Source organism: Nerophis lumbriciformis, linkage group LG02 (assembly GCF_033978685.3).
Source record: "Nerophis lumbriciformis linkage group LG02, RoL_Nlum_v2.1, whole genome shotgun sequence".
In the NCBI taxonomy this organism is placed as follows: Eukaryota; Metazoa; Chordata; class Actinopteri; order Syngnathiformes; family Syngnathidae; genus Nerophis; species Nerophis lumbriciformis.
Genome location: NC_084549.2, coordinates 18,441,603 through 18,459,963, shown reverse-complemented (window position 1 = coordinate 18,459,963; position 18,361 = coordinate 18,441,603). Strand labels below are relative to the sequence as shown.

The following is an 18,361-nucleotide window of genomic DNA, read 5'->3' as shown; positions in this document are numbered from 1 at the left end:
ATTAACTCGAAGAAAACACAGCCTACTTCTGACATTTGGCAAAACTGAAACTTTACTTATTTCCCCAGGAAGGCAAAGTGTGCCGTGGGGGAAATTTGCTGAATATACCGTATTTTTCGGACTATAAGCCGCAGTTTTTTTCATAGTTTGGCCGGTGGTGCGACTTATACTCAGGAGCGACTTATGTATGAAATTATTAACACATTACCTTAAAATATCAAATAATATTATTTCGCTCATTCACGTAAGAGACTAGACGTATAAGCTTTCATGGGATTTAGCGATTAGGAGTGACAGATTGTTTGGTAAACGTATAGCATGTTCTATATGTTATAGTTATTTGAATGACTCTTACCATAATATGTTACGTTAACATACCAGGCACGTTCTCAGTTGGTTATTTATGCCTCATAAAACGTACACTTATTCAGCCTGTTGTTCACTATTCTTTATTTATTATAAATTCCCTTTCAAATGTCTATTCTTGGTGTTGGGTTTTATCAAATAAATTTCCCCCAAAAATGCGACTTATACTCCAGTGCGACTTATATATGGTTTTTTTTCTTCTTTATTGTGCATTTTCGGCCGGTGCGACTTATACTCCGGAGCGACTTATAGTCCGAAAAATACAGTACTTCTTTTTTGGCACATTGGAGATGATGACATCATGCTACCACCATATAAAAAGAACATATAGAAAAATATTGTTTTATTTAATTGAAGGCCCCAAGCCACGGCTCTTCTTTTTTAATTGTAAAATAGTTGACTATACAGTATTGCTTATTTTGATATACTGGGAGGTAATAGAACACTGCTCTTCTTTTTTGAATGTATAGTCACTTCTGCAGCTGATAATGCAATTGAAAATTGGAAACAAATTGTAATAAAGTAGTGAATTGTAAAAATATGGGTTTAGTTTAGTTTTTATTTTCATCATGATATCGAAATGGGAGAATTGGAAAAGTTCATAGTTAATATGGTAAATGGTAAATGGGTTGTACTTGTATAGTGCTTTTCTACCTTTTTAAAGGAACTCAAAGCGCTTTGACACTATTTCCACATTCACCCATTCACACACACATTCACACAATGATGGCGGGAGCTGCCATGCACGGCGCTAACCAGGCCCATCAGGAGCAAGGGTGAAGTGTCTTGCTCAAGGACACAACGGACGTGACTCGGATGGTAGAAGGTGGGGATTGAACCAGTAACCCTCAGATTGCTGGCACGGCCACTCTCCCAACTTCGCCACGCTGTCCCAATATCTACTATTATTGTGACGACCCTATTAGAGACATATACACAGTGGGTCTGGGTTGGTTTTTGCCTCATCTCGCACCTCTAACGTGAGCGAAGAATGTGTGAAAAATGCACTAAGGACCTGATAAGACCTAATAAGTCTGAAAGAAAAAGAGATGATACAGTAAAATGCTACCTGGTGGTGGTTTGAGTACCGTATTTTCTGGACCATAAGACGCACTGCCGATGAGCGGGTCTATTCAGGTCTATTTTCATACAAAAGGCGCACCGGATAATAAGGCGCATTTTTAGGCCTACTGAAACCCACTACTACCGACCACGCAGTCTGATAGTTTATACATCAATGATGAAATCTTAACATTGCAACACATGCCAATATGGCCGGGTTAGCTTACTAAACTGCAATTTTAAATTTCGTGCGAAATATCCTGCTGAAAACGTCTCGGTATGATGATGCCTGCGCGTGACGTCACGGATTGTAGAGGACATTTTGGGACAGCATGGTGGCCAGCTATTAAGTCGTCTGTTTTCATCGCAAAATTCCACAGTATTCTGGACATCTGTGTTGGTGAATCTTTTGCAATTTGTTCAATGAACAATGGAGACAGCAAAGAAGAAAGCTGTAGGTGGGAAGCGTGTATTGCGGCAGGTGTTGTGCCAGATAACGCACCCCCGCCATAGAATGCACCCCTTGACTGTTGTGCCGAATAACACAGTCGGTGTTTCATTGTTTACATTCCCGGAAGATGACAGTCAAGCTTTACCATTGGCCTGTGGAGAACTGGGACAACAGAGACTCTTACCAGGAGGACTTTGAGTTGGATGCGCAGACGCGGTACCGTGAGTACGCATGCAGCTGCGGCTTCCAAACCTTTGATCGCTTGCCCGTACGTGCGTGCCGCTATGTGCATGTCACGTACGTAACTTTGGGGACTTTGGGGAAATATATGTTCTGTATGAACTTTGGGGAGGTGAACGGTACTTTGGGCTGTGGGATTGAGTGTGTTGTGCAGGTGTTTGAGTTGTATTGGCGGGTTATATGGACGGGAGGGGGGAGGTGTTTGTTATGTGGGATTAATTTGTGGCATATTAAATATAAGCCTGGTTGTGTTGTGGCTAATAGAGTATATACATGTCTTGTGTTTATTTAGTGTTTTAGTCATTCCCAGCTGAATATCAGGTCCCACCCGCCTCTCACAGCATCTTCCCTATCTGAATCTATCTGCCCTCTAGTCCTTCACTCTCACTTTCCTTATCCACAAATCTTTCATCCTCGCTCAAATTAATTGGGAAATCGTTGCTTTCTCGGTCCGAATCGCTCTCGCTGCTGGTGGCCATGATTGTAAACAATGTGCAGATGTGAGGAGCTCCACAACCTGTGACGTCACGCACATATCGTCTGCTACTTCCGGTACAGGCAAGGCTTTTTTATCAGCGACCAAAAGTTGCGAACTTTATCGTCGATGTTCTCTACTAAATCCTTTCAGCAAAAATATGGCAATATCGCGAAATGATCAAATATGACACATAGAATGGACCTGCTATCACTGTTTGAATAAGAAAATCTTTAAAGGAGTCATATTATGATTTATTTTCTAAATGGAAAAAACTTCCTTGTGGTCTACATAACATGTAATGGTGGTCTTTTGGTCAAAATGTTGCATACATTATGTTTTACAGATCATCTTCAAGTCGCTTTCTGACAGTCGCTTCAGGATGCGCCGTTTTGTGGGCGGTCTTATTTACGTGGCTCATCTACAACAGCGTCTTCTCCCCGTCATCTTTGTTGTAGCGGTGTAGCGTGCAAGGGCGGGAGTGGAAGAAGTGTCAAAAGATGGAGCTAACTGTTTTAATGACATTCAGACTTTACTTAAATTAATAACAGAGCAGCATCTCCTCATCCGGAAACTAGAACACGGGACACACAAATGTGTCCCGTGAAAAAACGTCCGACCGGAACTCTCTAATCACTAAAGTTCCGTGGGTGAATTATGTAAACTCACTACACCGGTAGTTTTTAGCGCTTCCATAGCGAGATATAAGTTAGAACTTAACACTACTTTATATTAGAAATGGCAACTGCAGAGGGTGAATGCCTCATAACAAGAAGATAGTGAAAAAGAAGAAGCTTATCGGCACGTACTACAGTGGCGGACGTGTGCAAATTTTTAGGACTTATGCAGATCTCAAATACACATCAGCAGGTACCAGAAGGTAAGAAAAGTTGGTTTTGCATAATGTAGTGAGACAAAACGCCAGATAATATGTCTGCTAATGGGTGCCATTTTGCGGTCCTTATACACACACCATAGTAATACTTGTATCTCTGACTACGGTAGCCGTAATGGGCCAACAATCCATCAAGCGGTGCGGCTTCAAAGTCATACTAAAACATTTTGACAGATTTTTGAGTGCCGTGTGTAATGTTTTTTATTTTTCAATGGAACATTTAAAGTGTTGGTGTTGTTTACTGGCGTCATATTGCAGTCAACACATATCTCTTATGTGTGACTACTTATTTTTATTTATTTATTTATTTATTTTTTAATTAATCAATCCAACAAAACAATACACAGCAATACCATAACAATGCAATCCAATTCCAAAACCAAACCCGACCCAACAACACTCAGAACTGCAATAAACAGAGCAATTGAGAGGAGACACAAACACGACACAGAACAATCCAAAAGTAGTGAAACAAAAATGAATATTATCAACAACAGTATCAATATTAGTTACAATTTCAACATAGCAGTGATTAAAAATCCCTCATTGACATTATCATTAGACATTTATAAAAAAATTAAAAAGAACAATAGTGTCACAGTGGCTTACACTTGCATCGCATCTCATAAGCTTGACAACACACTGTGTCCAATATTTTCACAAAGATAAAATACGTAATATTTTTGGTTCATTTAATAGTTAAAACAAATTTACATTATTGCAATCAGTTGATAAAACATTGTCCTTTACAATTATAAAAGCTTTTTACAAAAATCTACTACTCTGCTTGCATGTCAGCAGACTGGGGTAGATCCTGCTGAAATCCTATGTATTGAATGAATAGAGAATCGTTCTGAATCGGGAAAATATCGTTTTTGAATCGAGAATCGCGTTGAATCGAAAAAAATCGATTTTGAATCGAATCGTGACCCCAAGAATCGATATTGAATCGAATTGTGGGACACCCAAAGATTCGCAGCCCTAGTGACTACCATCTACTGGTCACACTTATCATTACATCATGTACCAAATAAAATTGCTTCGGGGTCGGTAAGCAGAACCAGAACTATTCCGTACGTTAGGCGCACCGGGTTATGAGGCGTACTGTCAATTTTTGAGAAAATGAAAGGATTTTAAGTGCGCCTTGTAATCCGGAAAATACGGTACACTGCAGCTATTCCTGGATAGTCTCACTCCTTAATGCTTCGGTCACACGCAGGATTCTCACCGGAATTAGGTAAATATACAACCTTGCCTATTTTTCTACACATTTTCTCCTTTATTGAAATATTACTTGACCTCATAGGCCACGAGCCAATTACCTACGTGTACAAGCTAGGGATGTCCCGATCCAGGTTTTTGCACTTCCGATCCGATACCGATATTGTTTTTGCATTTCCGATCCGATACCGATACTGACCGATACCGATACTGACCGATACTGGCCTATCCGAGCATGTATTAAAGTTTAAAGTTATTTAGCCTACTTAGTTGTCAGAATCATGTTGAAAAGGGTTTTAGTACTCTTGATAACAACTAGCCAGCTGAATTAGGGGAGTTTGAATAATACACAATGGTTGGTAACAAGAAACTGACCTGTTTATTCAAGTATAAACACAAAATAGACAAAATTATACATGACAAACAGAAATGGCATCATTGAACTAGGGCTGGGCGATAAGGCCTTTTTTTAATATTGCGATATTTTAAGGCCATATTGCGATACACAATATATATCTCGATATTTTGCCTTAGCCTTGAATGAACACTTGATGCATGTAATCACAGCAGTATGATGATTCTATGTGTTTTGATTGATTGATTGAGACTTTTATTAGTAGGTTGCACAGTGAAGTACATATTCCGTACAATTGACCACTAAATGGTAACACCCCAATAAGTTTTTCAACTTGTTTAATTCGAGGTCCACTTAAATTGATTCATGATACAGATATATACTATCAGATATATACTATCATCATAATACAGTCATCACACAAGATAATCACATTGAATTATTTACATTATTTATAATCCAGGCTGTGGAGGGGGGGCGCCGGATGTAAGTGTCAAAAAGACAGCCAAAAGAGTTTGATATGAGAATAAATCTAAAGTTAAATTATAGGGTAGAAATGCACCCATTTGCAGGAAATGTAGTCTTGATTTTAAAAATTTTCTTTCAAAGCTTGCATGACTATATTAAAACATTCTTCTTCATACTGCATTAATATATGCTACTTTTAAACTTTCATGCAGAGAAGGAAATCACAACTAAAAAAATCACAAATGTTTTCATACGGTGTTGATGTGGAAATTTTTGCCTCTGCATTTTGATGGTGTGGGCGTGTGGCACCGAATGGAGATAAGCGTCTCGACAGACGTCACAATATTTGAACAATGATGATGAAAACTGTTTTCTCTGTCGTGTCCGTGTGTCGAAAATTGTTATGCGCTTATTTTTTTATTTGATTTTGTGCGTGGCATAGATTTGCTATGCACAGAGGACGCTTAAACAGTGCGCAATTGCACAGGCGAGCACCTTAGAGGGAGCGTTGCTCGCACGGCTGCGCTAGCATCACAGCTAACGTTAGCCATGCTGCTACCTCTCTGCTCGGGGAGGACGTATACGTATGTGACGTATGTCGTGACAGTATGTGACGTATGACGTGACAGTATGTGACGTGTGTAAGAAGGTGCACTTGCTGTCTGTAAGAGGGAGACACAGGAAAGAGTGAGAAGAGCCTGTCGTGTAATGCCAGCAGCTAAAAGCAACTGCGTGAGAATTCACAGACCTGTGGATGTGTTGAAGGTGTGCTGGAAAATGCGGAACGGAAATTAGGGCGCAGCAGAAAAGTGGAATATATTATTTAAATCGGTGCGTTGGAAAACACGGACCGGAGTTTTTTTTTAAACTGGATCTGGATCGGCATTTTCCCATGCCTTGCCGATACGCAATTTTTGGCAAATATCGGCAGCCGATCCGATCCAAATATCGGATCAGGACATCCCTAGTACAAGCCACATATTCAAAGGGAGGTAGAGTAGAAAAAACGGTGGTACTTGCAATGCAAAATATTTTTGAGGTAATACTTGGTGTAAAACGTCTGCATGAGCATCTTTGGAAACAATCAATACATAGCAGAAAAAAGGAGGATGCACCAAACAAAACATATAAAAAGGGAACATGCATGAGGACAGTTGTGTTTGTGTGTGTTTGTATAGACTAAAAGCATCGGTGTGTGCCACTAACGGCTGGTTTAAAGGACAAATACCGCAGGTATCAGACCATGGGAAGTGTCTACTACTCCACTCACAAGGGCGGTGTGGGCTCTACCACGTCACAGGAAGGGTGGGCTTGGACCATCCACACACCCACCTGCAGCAGTCGCCAGACAGCGAATAGGGGGACTGGGGTTCAGTTTTCCCTGACAAAGGAGATGGGCAGCGGTCCAGGTCGCTGTCCTCATCCATGTAGCACAGGGGGGCCAGATCAGCGGCGGTCTTATCCGCCGTGCTCGTTGCCCGTGGAGACCGAGTGCACCGGGTCCCCGCGAGCGCCTCGTCCGCCAGTAGCTCCTCGGGCGCATACTCCAACTCGCTGCCTTCCAAGATGGCGCTGGAGGACTTGTTGACGCGTTGGTGAGAAGCGTAGCCGTCCAGCTCGGAACACTGCAGGCTAGCCGAGGTTGAGGATCGGGAGAATGGGAGGAGCAGACGGAGGAAGTTGGAGCTTGGAGAGTGATGGGGTGGAGGAAGGGGAGGAGCATGAAGGACGGGTAGGGCGGTATCTGTAGGGTGGTGGTTATTAAGGGGGAGGCCCAACGTGTATTTGTAGTTGTTGGTAAAAGAGGGGACCAGGTGGGGCTGTGTTAAGATGTCCGTGCTCTGTGTTCCTTTTATTAGAGTGTCCACTGCCCTCGGATCGGAGTCCCCAGGCTGGGCGGGCGTGGGCTTCAGCTCCAGCTCCCCCTCCGAGCAGGTGCGATCAATAAAGTGTAGACCACGGTAAAGGCTGTCCACACGCTGGCCCACGTCATTGAGCGATACCGAGAAGCGCAGCGAACCGTAAGGGAGAATGTTGACCGAGGTTGGGCGCAGAAGTGAGAGCCAGTCTCGTTGCTTGGGGGCGGGCGGAGAGTCTGCGCAGACGGTGGTCACTGTAACACCTCCAGAACCTTCAGAGTTTTTACCGTTAGGGGCCAAGAGAACAACAGTGGTCTGCTTCTGGCACTCTTGATCGGGACTGCTGGTGTGTGCGTATGAGTGTGTGTTTATAATGGAAGAGGACAGAGTGGTGACGGACAGCAGGAAGCGGCGGTGGGAAAGGACAAAAAAGGTGAGGAAAGAAAAAGTGGATATTTGAGACAGAGAATACAAAGGTATCGGGGAACTGACACTGAAATATGTCACATTCGATGACCCATTTTACTCCCCCCAAAAGTCTATTTTATCGCACTATGCTCACACAGTGGGCCGGTAATAAGCCTGCACCGTGCATCTGTCCTAGTGTTCATAAATATGACACAATTACAGTTACAAATGTCAAGATTGTACCTGCAGATGTCCTGGCTGGAGGGAGACACAGACGTTCTTGAGAAGCTACATGGAGCGTTCACGGAGGTCGGACTTCCCGCCTGAAACCAACAAGTTTACAAAAATCACTTAAAATGCAACATAAAGTATCTCTCAAGTACATTTCATCACATGTTCTCAAAATGAAACTTGTACATACTTTAGAGTAGTCTGTGTACTACTTGTGTAGTACAAACCCCGTTTCCATATGAGTTGGGAAATTGTGTTAGATGTAAATATAAACGGAATACATCCATCCATCCATCCATTTTCTACCGCTTATTCCCTTTTGGGGTCGCGGGGGGCGCTGGAGCCTATCTCAGCTACAATCGGGCGGAAGGCGGGTTACTAAACGGAATACAATGATTTGCAAATCATTTTCAACCCATATTCAGTTGAATATGCTACAAAGACATGATGTTCAAACTGATAAACTTTTTTTTTTTTGTTGCAAATAATCATTAACTTTGGAATTTGATGCCAGCAACACGAGACAAAGAAGTTGGGAAAGGTGGCAATAAATACTGATAAAGTTGAGGAATGCTCATCAAACACTTATTTGGAACATCCCACAGGTGAACAGGCAAATTGGGAACAGGTGGGTGCCATGATTGGGTATAAAAGTAGATTCCACGAAATGCTCAGTCATTCACAAACAAGGATGGGGCGAGGGTCACCACTTTGTCAACAAATGCGTGAGCAAATTGTTGAATATTTTAAGAAACACCTTTCTCAACCAGCTATTGCAAGGAATTTAGGGATTTCACCATCTACGGTCCGTAATATCATCAAAGGGTTCAGAGAATCTGGAGAAATCACTGCACGTAAGCAGCTAAGCCCGTGACCTTCGATCCCTCAGGCTGTACTGCATCAACAAGCGACATCAGTATGTAAAGGATATCACCACATGGGCTCAGGAACACTTCAGAAACCCACTGTCAGTAACTACAGTTGGTCGCTACATCTGTAAGTGCAAGTTAAAACTCTCCTATGCATGGCAAAAACCGTTTATCAACAACACCCAAAAACGCCGTCGGCTTCGCTGGGCCTGAGCTCATCTAAGATGGACTGATACAAAGTGGAAACGTGTTCTGTGGTCTGACGAGTCCACATTTATAATTGTTTTTTGAAACTGTGGACGTCGTGTCCTCTGGACCAAAGAGGAAAAGAACCATCCGGATTGTTATAGGCGCAAAGTTGAAAAGCCAGCATCTGTGATGGTATGGGGGTGTATTAGTGCCCAAGACATGGGTAACTTACACATCTGTGAAGGCGCCATTGATGCTGAAAGGTACATACAGGTTTTGGAGCAACATATGTTGCCATCCAAGCAACGTTACCATGGACACCCCTGCTTATTTCAGCAAGACAATGCCAAGCCACGTGTTACATCAACGTGGCTTCATAGTAAAAGAGTGCGGGTACTAGACTGGCCTGCCTGTAGTCCAGACCTGTCTCCCATTGAAAATGTGTGGCGCATTATGAAGCCTAAAATACCACAACGGAGATCCCGGACTGTTGAACAACTTAAGCTGTACATCAAGCAAGAATGGAAAAGAATTCCACCTGAGAAGCTTAAAAAATGTGTCACTCAATTATATTGAGTGACACAATATAATTTGTTTCATAATGCATGGATGCTCCAGTATCGTTTGACCCAACACTAGAACTAGTTTTCCCAACATGATATTGAACCCAAACACACAAACGAAATAATTTTAAGTTCTGCAAGTGGATCAGGGTTTGGGGTGGGTTCACTTTGCTGACAATTCCAACATGAGACTAATTAGCTATTGATTTCACCTCTAACTGGGGCGACATTTATAGCTCGCGGCCTTACACGGATCAATCGACACTCCGCTGTCAAGTTATGCCCTTCAGCCTGCCCATGAATGACTTCCTTCCTCTTTAGCGCATACATAACGGCCCCACGTTAATCGGATTTGCACGCCACTAAATCGCTACACGATGTTATCTCCGAAGAAACACACACTCCGGATTGTTCCACCTCAATATTTGAGTTTATTTCCCCTCAAGAACACAAAGTTCACATGCTGTGCACCTCCAGGATAAGATCAGCAATGCAAATGGTTCTTATGCAACAGCTGCTATATTTAATGAGGTAGGCTGACAACATGCTGAGTAGCTGGCTGACTATGGGAACATGACATGGCTCCACTGTTAGTGTCAGCTGGAAACAAATCAAACATGCAGACAGGTCGTGAAGGTACGAATGGCGTGGGAGGCTGTGTTTATTCCTATTGTGCATTTCCTGACAGGTGGTGCTCTTTGGCCTGGGGAGATTGGGACAATGGCTGTGGTGGATGTTGTTGTATTCTCATTTTAATGAATACCTCGCAATTCATTAATAAAATAGTATTTTTAATTAGTTTATGTAACATATCTCCCTCACTCTTCATCCAAGCTTGATGACATTTTCCAGGATGATCAATGTGGCAGTAACGTGCGGTGAGGTTGATGGCTGGTGAGGCACTGACTTCATCACAGTCAGATTTACAAACATATGAACCCTAAAGAGTATCTTATTCACCATTTGATTGGCAGCAGTTAATGGGTTATGTTTAAAAGCTCATACCAGAATTCTTCCCTGCTTGGCACTCAGCATCAAGGGTTGGAATTGGGGGTTAAATCACCAAAAATGATTCCCAGGCGCGGCGCCGCTGCTGCCCACTGCTCCCCTCACCTCCCAGGGGGTGAACAAGGGGATGGGTCAAATGCAGACGACAAACTTCATTACACCTAGTGTGTGTGTGACAATCATTGGTACTTTAACTTAACTTTAACTTTACACATACAAACTAAGCACACAAAAAAGCACATTTAATAAAAAAAACGTTATTATGGTCTTACCTTTACTTAGAAATTAAGTCCATGCGCCGCAACTAAAGCCCTCACTTAAACTTTCCACGTGCAAGGTTTATAAATGTCGCCTGTACTGTATGAAACTACAAAATAACAAACACGGAGGCTCCAGTTTACACGAGGACCACTTTATTTACTTTCTTTCAAAAACCTCCGCAACGTGACATCACTTCCGCTCTTGGCGCCTTCAAAATAAGAGCTCAAGGCATATACTGTATAACAGCGCATAACAGGAACTTAACATCACAAAGAGGAAAGCCCATGAAAATAGGTTACAAGAGTTATTTAATAAGAAGCCAAAAAGTGCAAAAACAATAATGTTCGTGTTGGAGGAGTTGTGAATTAGATACACCTGCAGTCTGCAGGTGTACCTAATGTTGTGGCCCTGCAGTCATTCACAACTCCTCCAACACGAACATTATTGTTTTTGCACTTTTTGGCTTCTTATGAAATAATTTTTTTAAATAGATTCAATCTTGCACGTGGAAAGTTTAAGTGTGGGCTTTAGTTGATATAACAATTCTACGGCGGGGGTGCAGGAGGCGGGATTACTGGAGCCTCCGCCAGTGCGTCTTTTGCAGCCGTTTTATGATCGCTCAGCACAAGAAATACGTTACACACATACAGTTGTTGACAAAATACACTGTACATTATATACCTCAGCTAACTAAACTATGGAAATGTATAATATAATTCATATAGCAATACAGTCTCACTGCACAGCAGGCCAGCAGTTAGCCGAGTCCGGAATCCATGTTGAGGCACTGAGTGACGTGCCTCAACTGGCTGCTGTTCACCGCACCGTCTCTTCTCAGTATTTGAACGGCAAATGTGAAAATTCAGCGATTTTGAATAAAAATAATCTAAAACTGGTGAAGTTAAATGGAAAATAACTTTATAGTATAATCACTGGATACATATAACAATTAAAAAATGTTTTTTTCTTTTTACATTTTTTTTCTTTCCATGATGGCAGGTGAGGCCCCGCCTCACCTGCCTCTAGTGACTGCACGTCACTGCAATGTGGGTACCACATGCTCAAAGATAGTGATATGTTGCCATGACATACATAAACTGAATACAATCTATTGCATGTAAAAGTGAAACTAAAAGCACAGCCACATTTTAATGATATGATTTGAGGCGTAGGTGATTTTTGCTAAACGGCCGAGGAAAAGCCATTTGATTTGATTGGCCTATCGTTAATCTAGCACTTAAAAAAACGCAATCATCAGAGTTCATCCGCCTCAACAAGACCTCCCGTTATCTTGGCCTAACTTGGACTCAGTCGAGCGGCATCAGTTTTTTGAGAAAGACACGAAAATGACCACTACGGCTTATTTTAAATATACCGACAGCAAAAATGCACTTTTACTATAAGTCAATTTACTGACCACAGATACCGTATTTTTCGGACTATAAGTCGCACCGGCCGAAAATGCATAATAAAGAAGGAAAAAAACATATAAGTCGCACTGGAGTATTAGTCGCATTTTTGGGGGAAATTTATTTGATAAAACCCAACACAAAGAATAGACATTTGAAAGGCAATTTAAAATAAATAAAGAATAGTGAACAACAGGCTGAATAAGTATACGTTATATGAGGCATAAATAACCAACTGAGAACGGGCCTGGTATGTTAACGTAACATATTATGGTAAAGCCATTCAAATAACTATAACATATAGAACATGCTATACGTTTACCAAACAATCTGTCACTCCTAATCGCTAAATCCCATGAAATCTTATACGTCTAGTCCAGGGGTCGGCAACTCAAAATGTTGAAAGAGCCATATTGGACCAAAAATACAAAAACAAATCTGTCTGGAGCTGCAAAAAATTAAAAGCCATATTAAATAATGATAGTGTGTCATGAAATATACATTTAATTAAGAGGGCTTAAAGGAAACTAAATGACCTCAAATATACCTACAAATGAGGCATAATGATGCAATATGTACATATAGCTAGCCTAAATAGCATGTTAGCATCGATTAGCTTGCAGTCATGTAGTGACCAAATATGCCCGATTAGCACTCCACACAAGTCAATAACATCAACAAAACTCACCTTTGTGCATTCATGCACAACCTTAAAAGTTTGGTGGACAAAATGAGACAGAAAAAGAAGTGACATAAAACACGTCCTGGAATGTCTGAGAAAGTTATACATGTAAACAAACTATGGTGAGTTCAAGGACTGCCAAAATTAGTAGGACAAAACGGCGCTCGCCAAATACTCAAATCAGTGAAGCTGACAGTGTGCTTTATAACAATTAGGGAGGTTTGTGTCATGTTTGTCCTCCTACAGAAACCATATTGAAACAAAAAAAAAATATATCTTTCCCCCTCATCTTTTTCCATTTTTCATACATTTTTTAAAAAGCTCCAGAGAGCCACTAGGGCGGCGCTAAAGATCTAGAGCCGCGGGTTGCCGACCCCTGGTCTAGTCTCTTACGTGAATGAGCTAAATAATATTATTTGATATTTTACGGTAATGTGTTAATAATTTCACACATAAGTCGCTCCTGAGTATAAGTCGCAACCCCGGCCAAACTATGAAAAAAACTGCGACTTATTGTCCGAAAAATACGGTACCGTATTTTCCGCACTATAAGGCACACCTAAAAACCTCCAATTCCCTCAAAAGCTGACAGTGCGCCTTATAATCTGGTGCGCCTTATATATGGACCAATATTGAGCCACAACAGGTCTCGCAACTACGGTAACTACGCCGACTTCATTTTCCCCCTTCTATGGCTGCTTACCGTAGAAGAAGAAGCGCTTCTTCTTCTACGGGGGAAAATGAAGTCGGCGGCTGTTTACCGTAGAAGAAGAACTTCTCCTTCTACGGGGGAAAATTAAGTCGGCGGCCGCTTGCCAACCTTGAGACCTCCGAGGTAGGGGGTAGGGTGGGCGTGGCTACGAGGGGAGGAGTATATTTACAGCTAGAATTCACCAAGTCAAGTATTTCATATATTACATATTTATATATAAGAAATACTTGACTTTCAGTCACATTTACACATTTACACATATACACACACATAACACTCATCTACTCATTGTTGAGTTAAGGGTTGAATTGTCCATCCTTGTTCTATTCTCTGTCACTATTTTTCTAACCATGCTGAACACCCTTTCGCAGGTACCCAGAAAGGTTTCGAGTACCACCAAAAAAACTGAATCTCTGAAGACAGTATAAAAATCTGTGTTAAAGGTGTACAAATACTGTTTGTATAATAAGCATGTTATTGTTTACAAATTAGGGTTAAGAGTTCAGTACTAAAAAAAAAAAGAAAAAAAGAATGTGGCTTAAGTACAGTTTTTTAATTGAGCTGCTGCATTTTTTGGTTGGGTTGTTTATTTATTTTGAGTAATTTCTACATTTCTAAAAGGAGAGGCATGTAATAGAGTGATCTATGTTTGTCTGTTGCCATCTCCTGGTGAATGTTGGTTATAGCGTACTGGGGTTACTTTTTGGTTGGCCAACGATTTACGTGGTGTTGCGCACCTGACGTCAAGTGTGTGAGTCTGTTCTGAAGTCTACAGTAAAGAGACGTACTTCATCACCTCGCCTGGTTATTGCCTCCAACTCAATATATTACAACAACATTGCTGTTTACGGCAGACGAACTGCTTTACGGTAGAATAAAACATGACTGCTGTTGTTGTGTGTTGTTACCGCGCTGGGAGGACGTTAATGAAACTGCCTAACAATAAACCCACATAAGAAACCAAGAACTCGCCCTCCATCATTCTACAGTTATAACGTGTTTGGGCAGGCACACTGTTTATATTGTGGGAAAGCGGACGTGAATACAGGCTGTTGACACGTCACTCAGGTCCGCATGGAGCTGGAGGGGGCGTGACTTCCAGCTCCGTCTGAATTTCGGGAGATTTTCGGGAGAAAATTTGTCCCGGGAGGTTTTCGGGAGAGGTGCTGAATTTCGGGAGTCTCCCGGAAAATCCGGGAGGATTGGCAAGTATGGCTTACCGTAGAAGAATAACTTCTTCTTCTACGGGGGAAAATGAAGTCGGCGGCCGCTTAACGTAGAAGAAGAACTTCTTCTTCTACGGGGGAAAATGAAGTCGGCGGCTGCTTACCGTAGTTGCGAGACCTAAACTTTATGTAAAGACCCCAAAATGGCTCCTATTAAGAGAGACGCTTACGACGCAGAGTTTAAACTCAAGGCGATCAGTCACGCAGTAGAACACGGGAATAGAGCAGCAGCGAGAGAATTTAACATTAACGAATCAATGGTGCGGAAGTGGAGGAAGCAACATGATGACCTGCGCCAAGTAAAGAAGACTAAACAGAGTTTCCGAGGTAACAAAGCGAGATGGCTACAGTCGGAGGACAAACTCGAACAGTGGGTTGTTGAACAGAGAGCAGCAAGTAGAAGTGTCAGTACAATCACTATTTGTTTTGTTGACATTCCCTTTAGCGCAGCTCCTTCTAATGGATGCATAACGTAACCCCAGCCTCTACTGTAACGTCTATTCTATGCGCCTTATAATGCGGTGCGCCTTATATATGAACACAGTTTTAAAATAGGCCATTCATTGAAGGTGCGCCTTATAATCCGGTGCGCCTTATAGAGCGGAAAATACGGTACTTAAAGTTCCAATATTTCAACATCTTTGAGTCTCAGTAAACACCATCCCTTGCCCTAACCCAATGACATCCTGTACACTGCAACCATACTTGCCAACCTTGAGACCTCCGATTTCGGGAGGTGGGGGCGGGGGGCGGAGCGGGGGCGTGGTTGGGGGCGTGGTTAAGAGGGGAGGAGTATATTTACAGCTCGGATTCACCAAGTCAAGTATTTCATATATATATATATATATATATATATATATATATATATAAGAAATACTAAGTCAAGTATATATATATATATATATATATATATATACGGTATATATATATATATATATATATATATATATATATATATATATATATATATATATATATATATATATATATAAATAAATTAAATAAATACTTGAATTTCAGTGTTCATTTATTTACACATATACACACACATTACACTCATCTACTCATTGTTAAGTTAAGGGTTGAATTGTCCATCCTTGTTCTATTTGTCACTATTTTTCTAACCATGCTGAACGCCCTCACTAATGATGCATTGCTGTGTGGCACGCAAAAAGTGCTTTCATCAAATGCATTAGATGGCAGTATTGTCCTTTATAAGAGTGTCACAACATTGCTGTTTACGGCAGACGAACTGCTTTACGGTAGACGAAATGCTGTTGTTGTGTGTTGTTACCGCGCTGGGAGGACGTTAATGAAACTGCCTAACAATAAACCCACATAAGAAACCAAGAACTCGCCCTCGATCATTCTACAGTTATAACGTGATTGGGCAGGTACGCTGTTTATATTGTGTGCCTGAATTTCGGGAGATTTTCGGGAGAAAATTTGTCCCGGGAGGTTTTCGGGAGAGGCGCTGAATTTCGGGAGTCTCCCGGAAAATCCGGGAGGGTTGGCAAGTATGACTGCAACTATAATGATGTCTTCACAAAATAAGGTGAAACTTCACCGCACACAATGACAAAAATTCAAATACTCCATAATTTTGCGTTACCAGTTAGTCTAGTACGCATGGTTAAACATTAGACAAGGACAAGTTTGTTCTATTAGCACTTCTAAAAATGGCAAATATTACCGCTTAACATTATTAACGTTATTGAGATTTCTGCGTACGATATATGCCTACCAATTTTAATGTAGTGGACTGAAACTGGTTGAAAATTCCAAGCCATGCAGACCAGCGCTTAACAACAAAATCTAATGAGTTTTGAATACCGTATTTTTCGAACCATAGGGTGCACTGGGTTGTAAAGCGCACTGCCGATGAGCATGTTGGAATACATCACAAATCATGGCAAATCTTAAAAAGTTCATTTGGAACAAGTATTTAAGGGGTCATATTATTATTATTTTTCAACATTGAAAACACTTCCTTGTGGTCTACATCACATGTAATGGTGTTTTTTTGGTCTGAATATTGCATATATTATGTTTCACAGACCATCTTCAAGCCGCTTTTGGGAACGTCTCTTCAGGATGTGTGCTATTTTGTGGGTGGTTTTTGATTGATTGATTGAAACTTTTATCAATCAATCATAAATTGTACATATTCCGTACAATTGACCACTAAATGGTAACACCCGAATAAGTTTTTCAACTTGTTTAAGTCGGGGTCCACGTAAAAACAATCCATGGTACAAATATATACTATCAGCATAATAATCATCACACAAGTTAATCATCAGAGTACATACATTGAATTATTTAAATTATATACAATCCGGGGGGTGGGATGTGGAGGCGGGGAGGGTTAGGTTTGGTTGATATCAGCACTTCAGTCATCAACAATTGCATCATCCGAGAAATGGACATTGAAACAGTGTAGGTCTGACTTGGTAGGATATGTACAGCGAGCAATGAACATAGTGAGCTCAGAAAGCATAAGAACAAGTATATGCATTTGATTATTTACATTTGATTATTTACAATACCGGGGAGGTGGGATGTTGAGGGGGGAGGGTGTTAGTCAAGGGTTGAAGTTGCCTGGAGGTGTTCTTTTAGAGCGGTTTTGAAGGAGGATAGAGATGCACTTTCTTTTACACCTGTTGGGAGTGCATTCCATATTGATGTGGCATAGAAGGAGAATGAGTTAAGACCTTTGTTAGATCGGAATCTGGGTTTAACGAGGTTTGTGGAGCTCCCCCTGGTGTTGTGGTTATGGCGGTCATTTACGTTATGGTCTTATTTATGCTGCTCAACTTCAACAGAGTCATTGTTTGTTGTACCGGTTGTTTTAAGCCCTTCCATAGCAAGTTTACTGACAGATGTGAGCTAGAACTCTACGCTGCTTTATATTAGAAATGGCAACAGCGGAGGATGAATGCCCCACAACAAGTAGATAGAGAAAAAGAAGGAGCTTATTGACTATGGTGCGGGCTACAATGGCAGATGTGCGCACATTTTCAGGACTTATGCAGAACCCAAATACACAACAACAGGAACTAATAGGCAAGAAAAGTTGGTTTTGCACAATAGGTCGAAACAAAACACCAGATAATGTCTCCTAAAAAAGGGCCATTTTGGGGTCCTTATACACACACACCATAATAATAATGTTGAAGCACAGCACGTCTGACTATGATAGCCATAAAGCGCCGACAATCCATCAAACGGTGCGGCTTTTTAGCTTACCAAAGTCGTACTAAAACATTGTCAGATTTGTTCTAAATTCTCAATAAAACAAACGTTTTGGGCTTGCTTGCTAACCTGCACATGCTATTTATTGAACAGGGGGGGTCAACCTGCAGTCCACACGTATTTCCTTTGTGTGACTAGGGATGTATACAGATACCT

General features: G+C 41.4%; 1 protein-coding gene across 2 annotated transcripts in view; it reads right to left on the bottom strand.

Moving 5' to 3' along the window:
- Positions 1-18,361, bottom strand: part of marchf8 (membrane-associated ring finger (C3HC4) 8) — a 247,408-nt gene that overhangs the window by 24,700 nt on the left and 204,347 nt on the right. Inside the window, exons 4-5 of one of the 2 annotated variants that reach the window (XM_061950809.1) lie at positions 8,044-8,123; positions 6,866-7,735 (exon numbers count right to left, since the gene is read on the bottom strand). In XM_061950809.1, coding sequence (XP_061806793.1) covers positions 6,866-7,735; positions 8,044-8,123 — 950 coding nt within the window. The remainder of the gene's footprint in view (positions 1-6,865; positions 7,736-8,043; positions 8,124-18,361) is intronic. The other variant, XM_061950734.1, reaches the window with a different exon arrangement.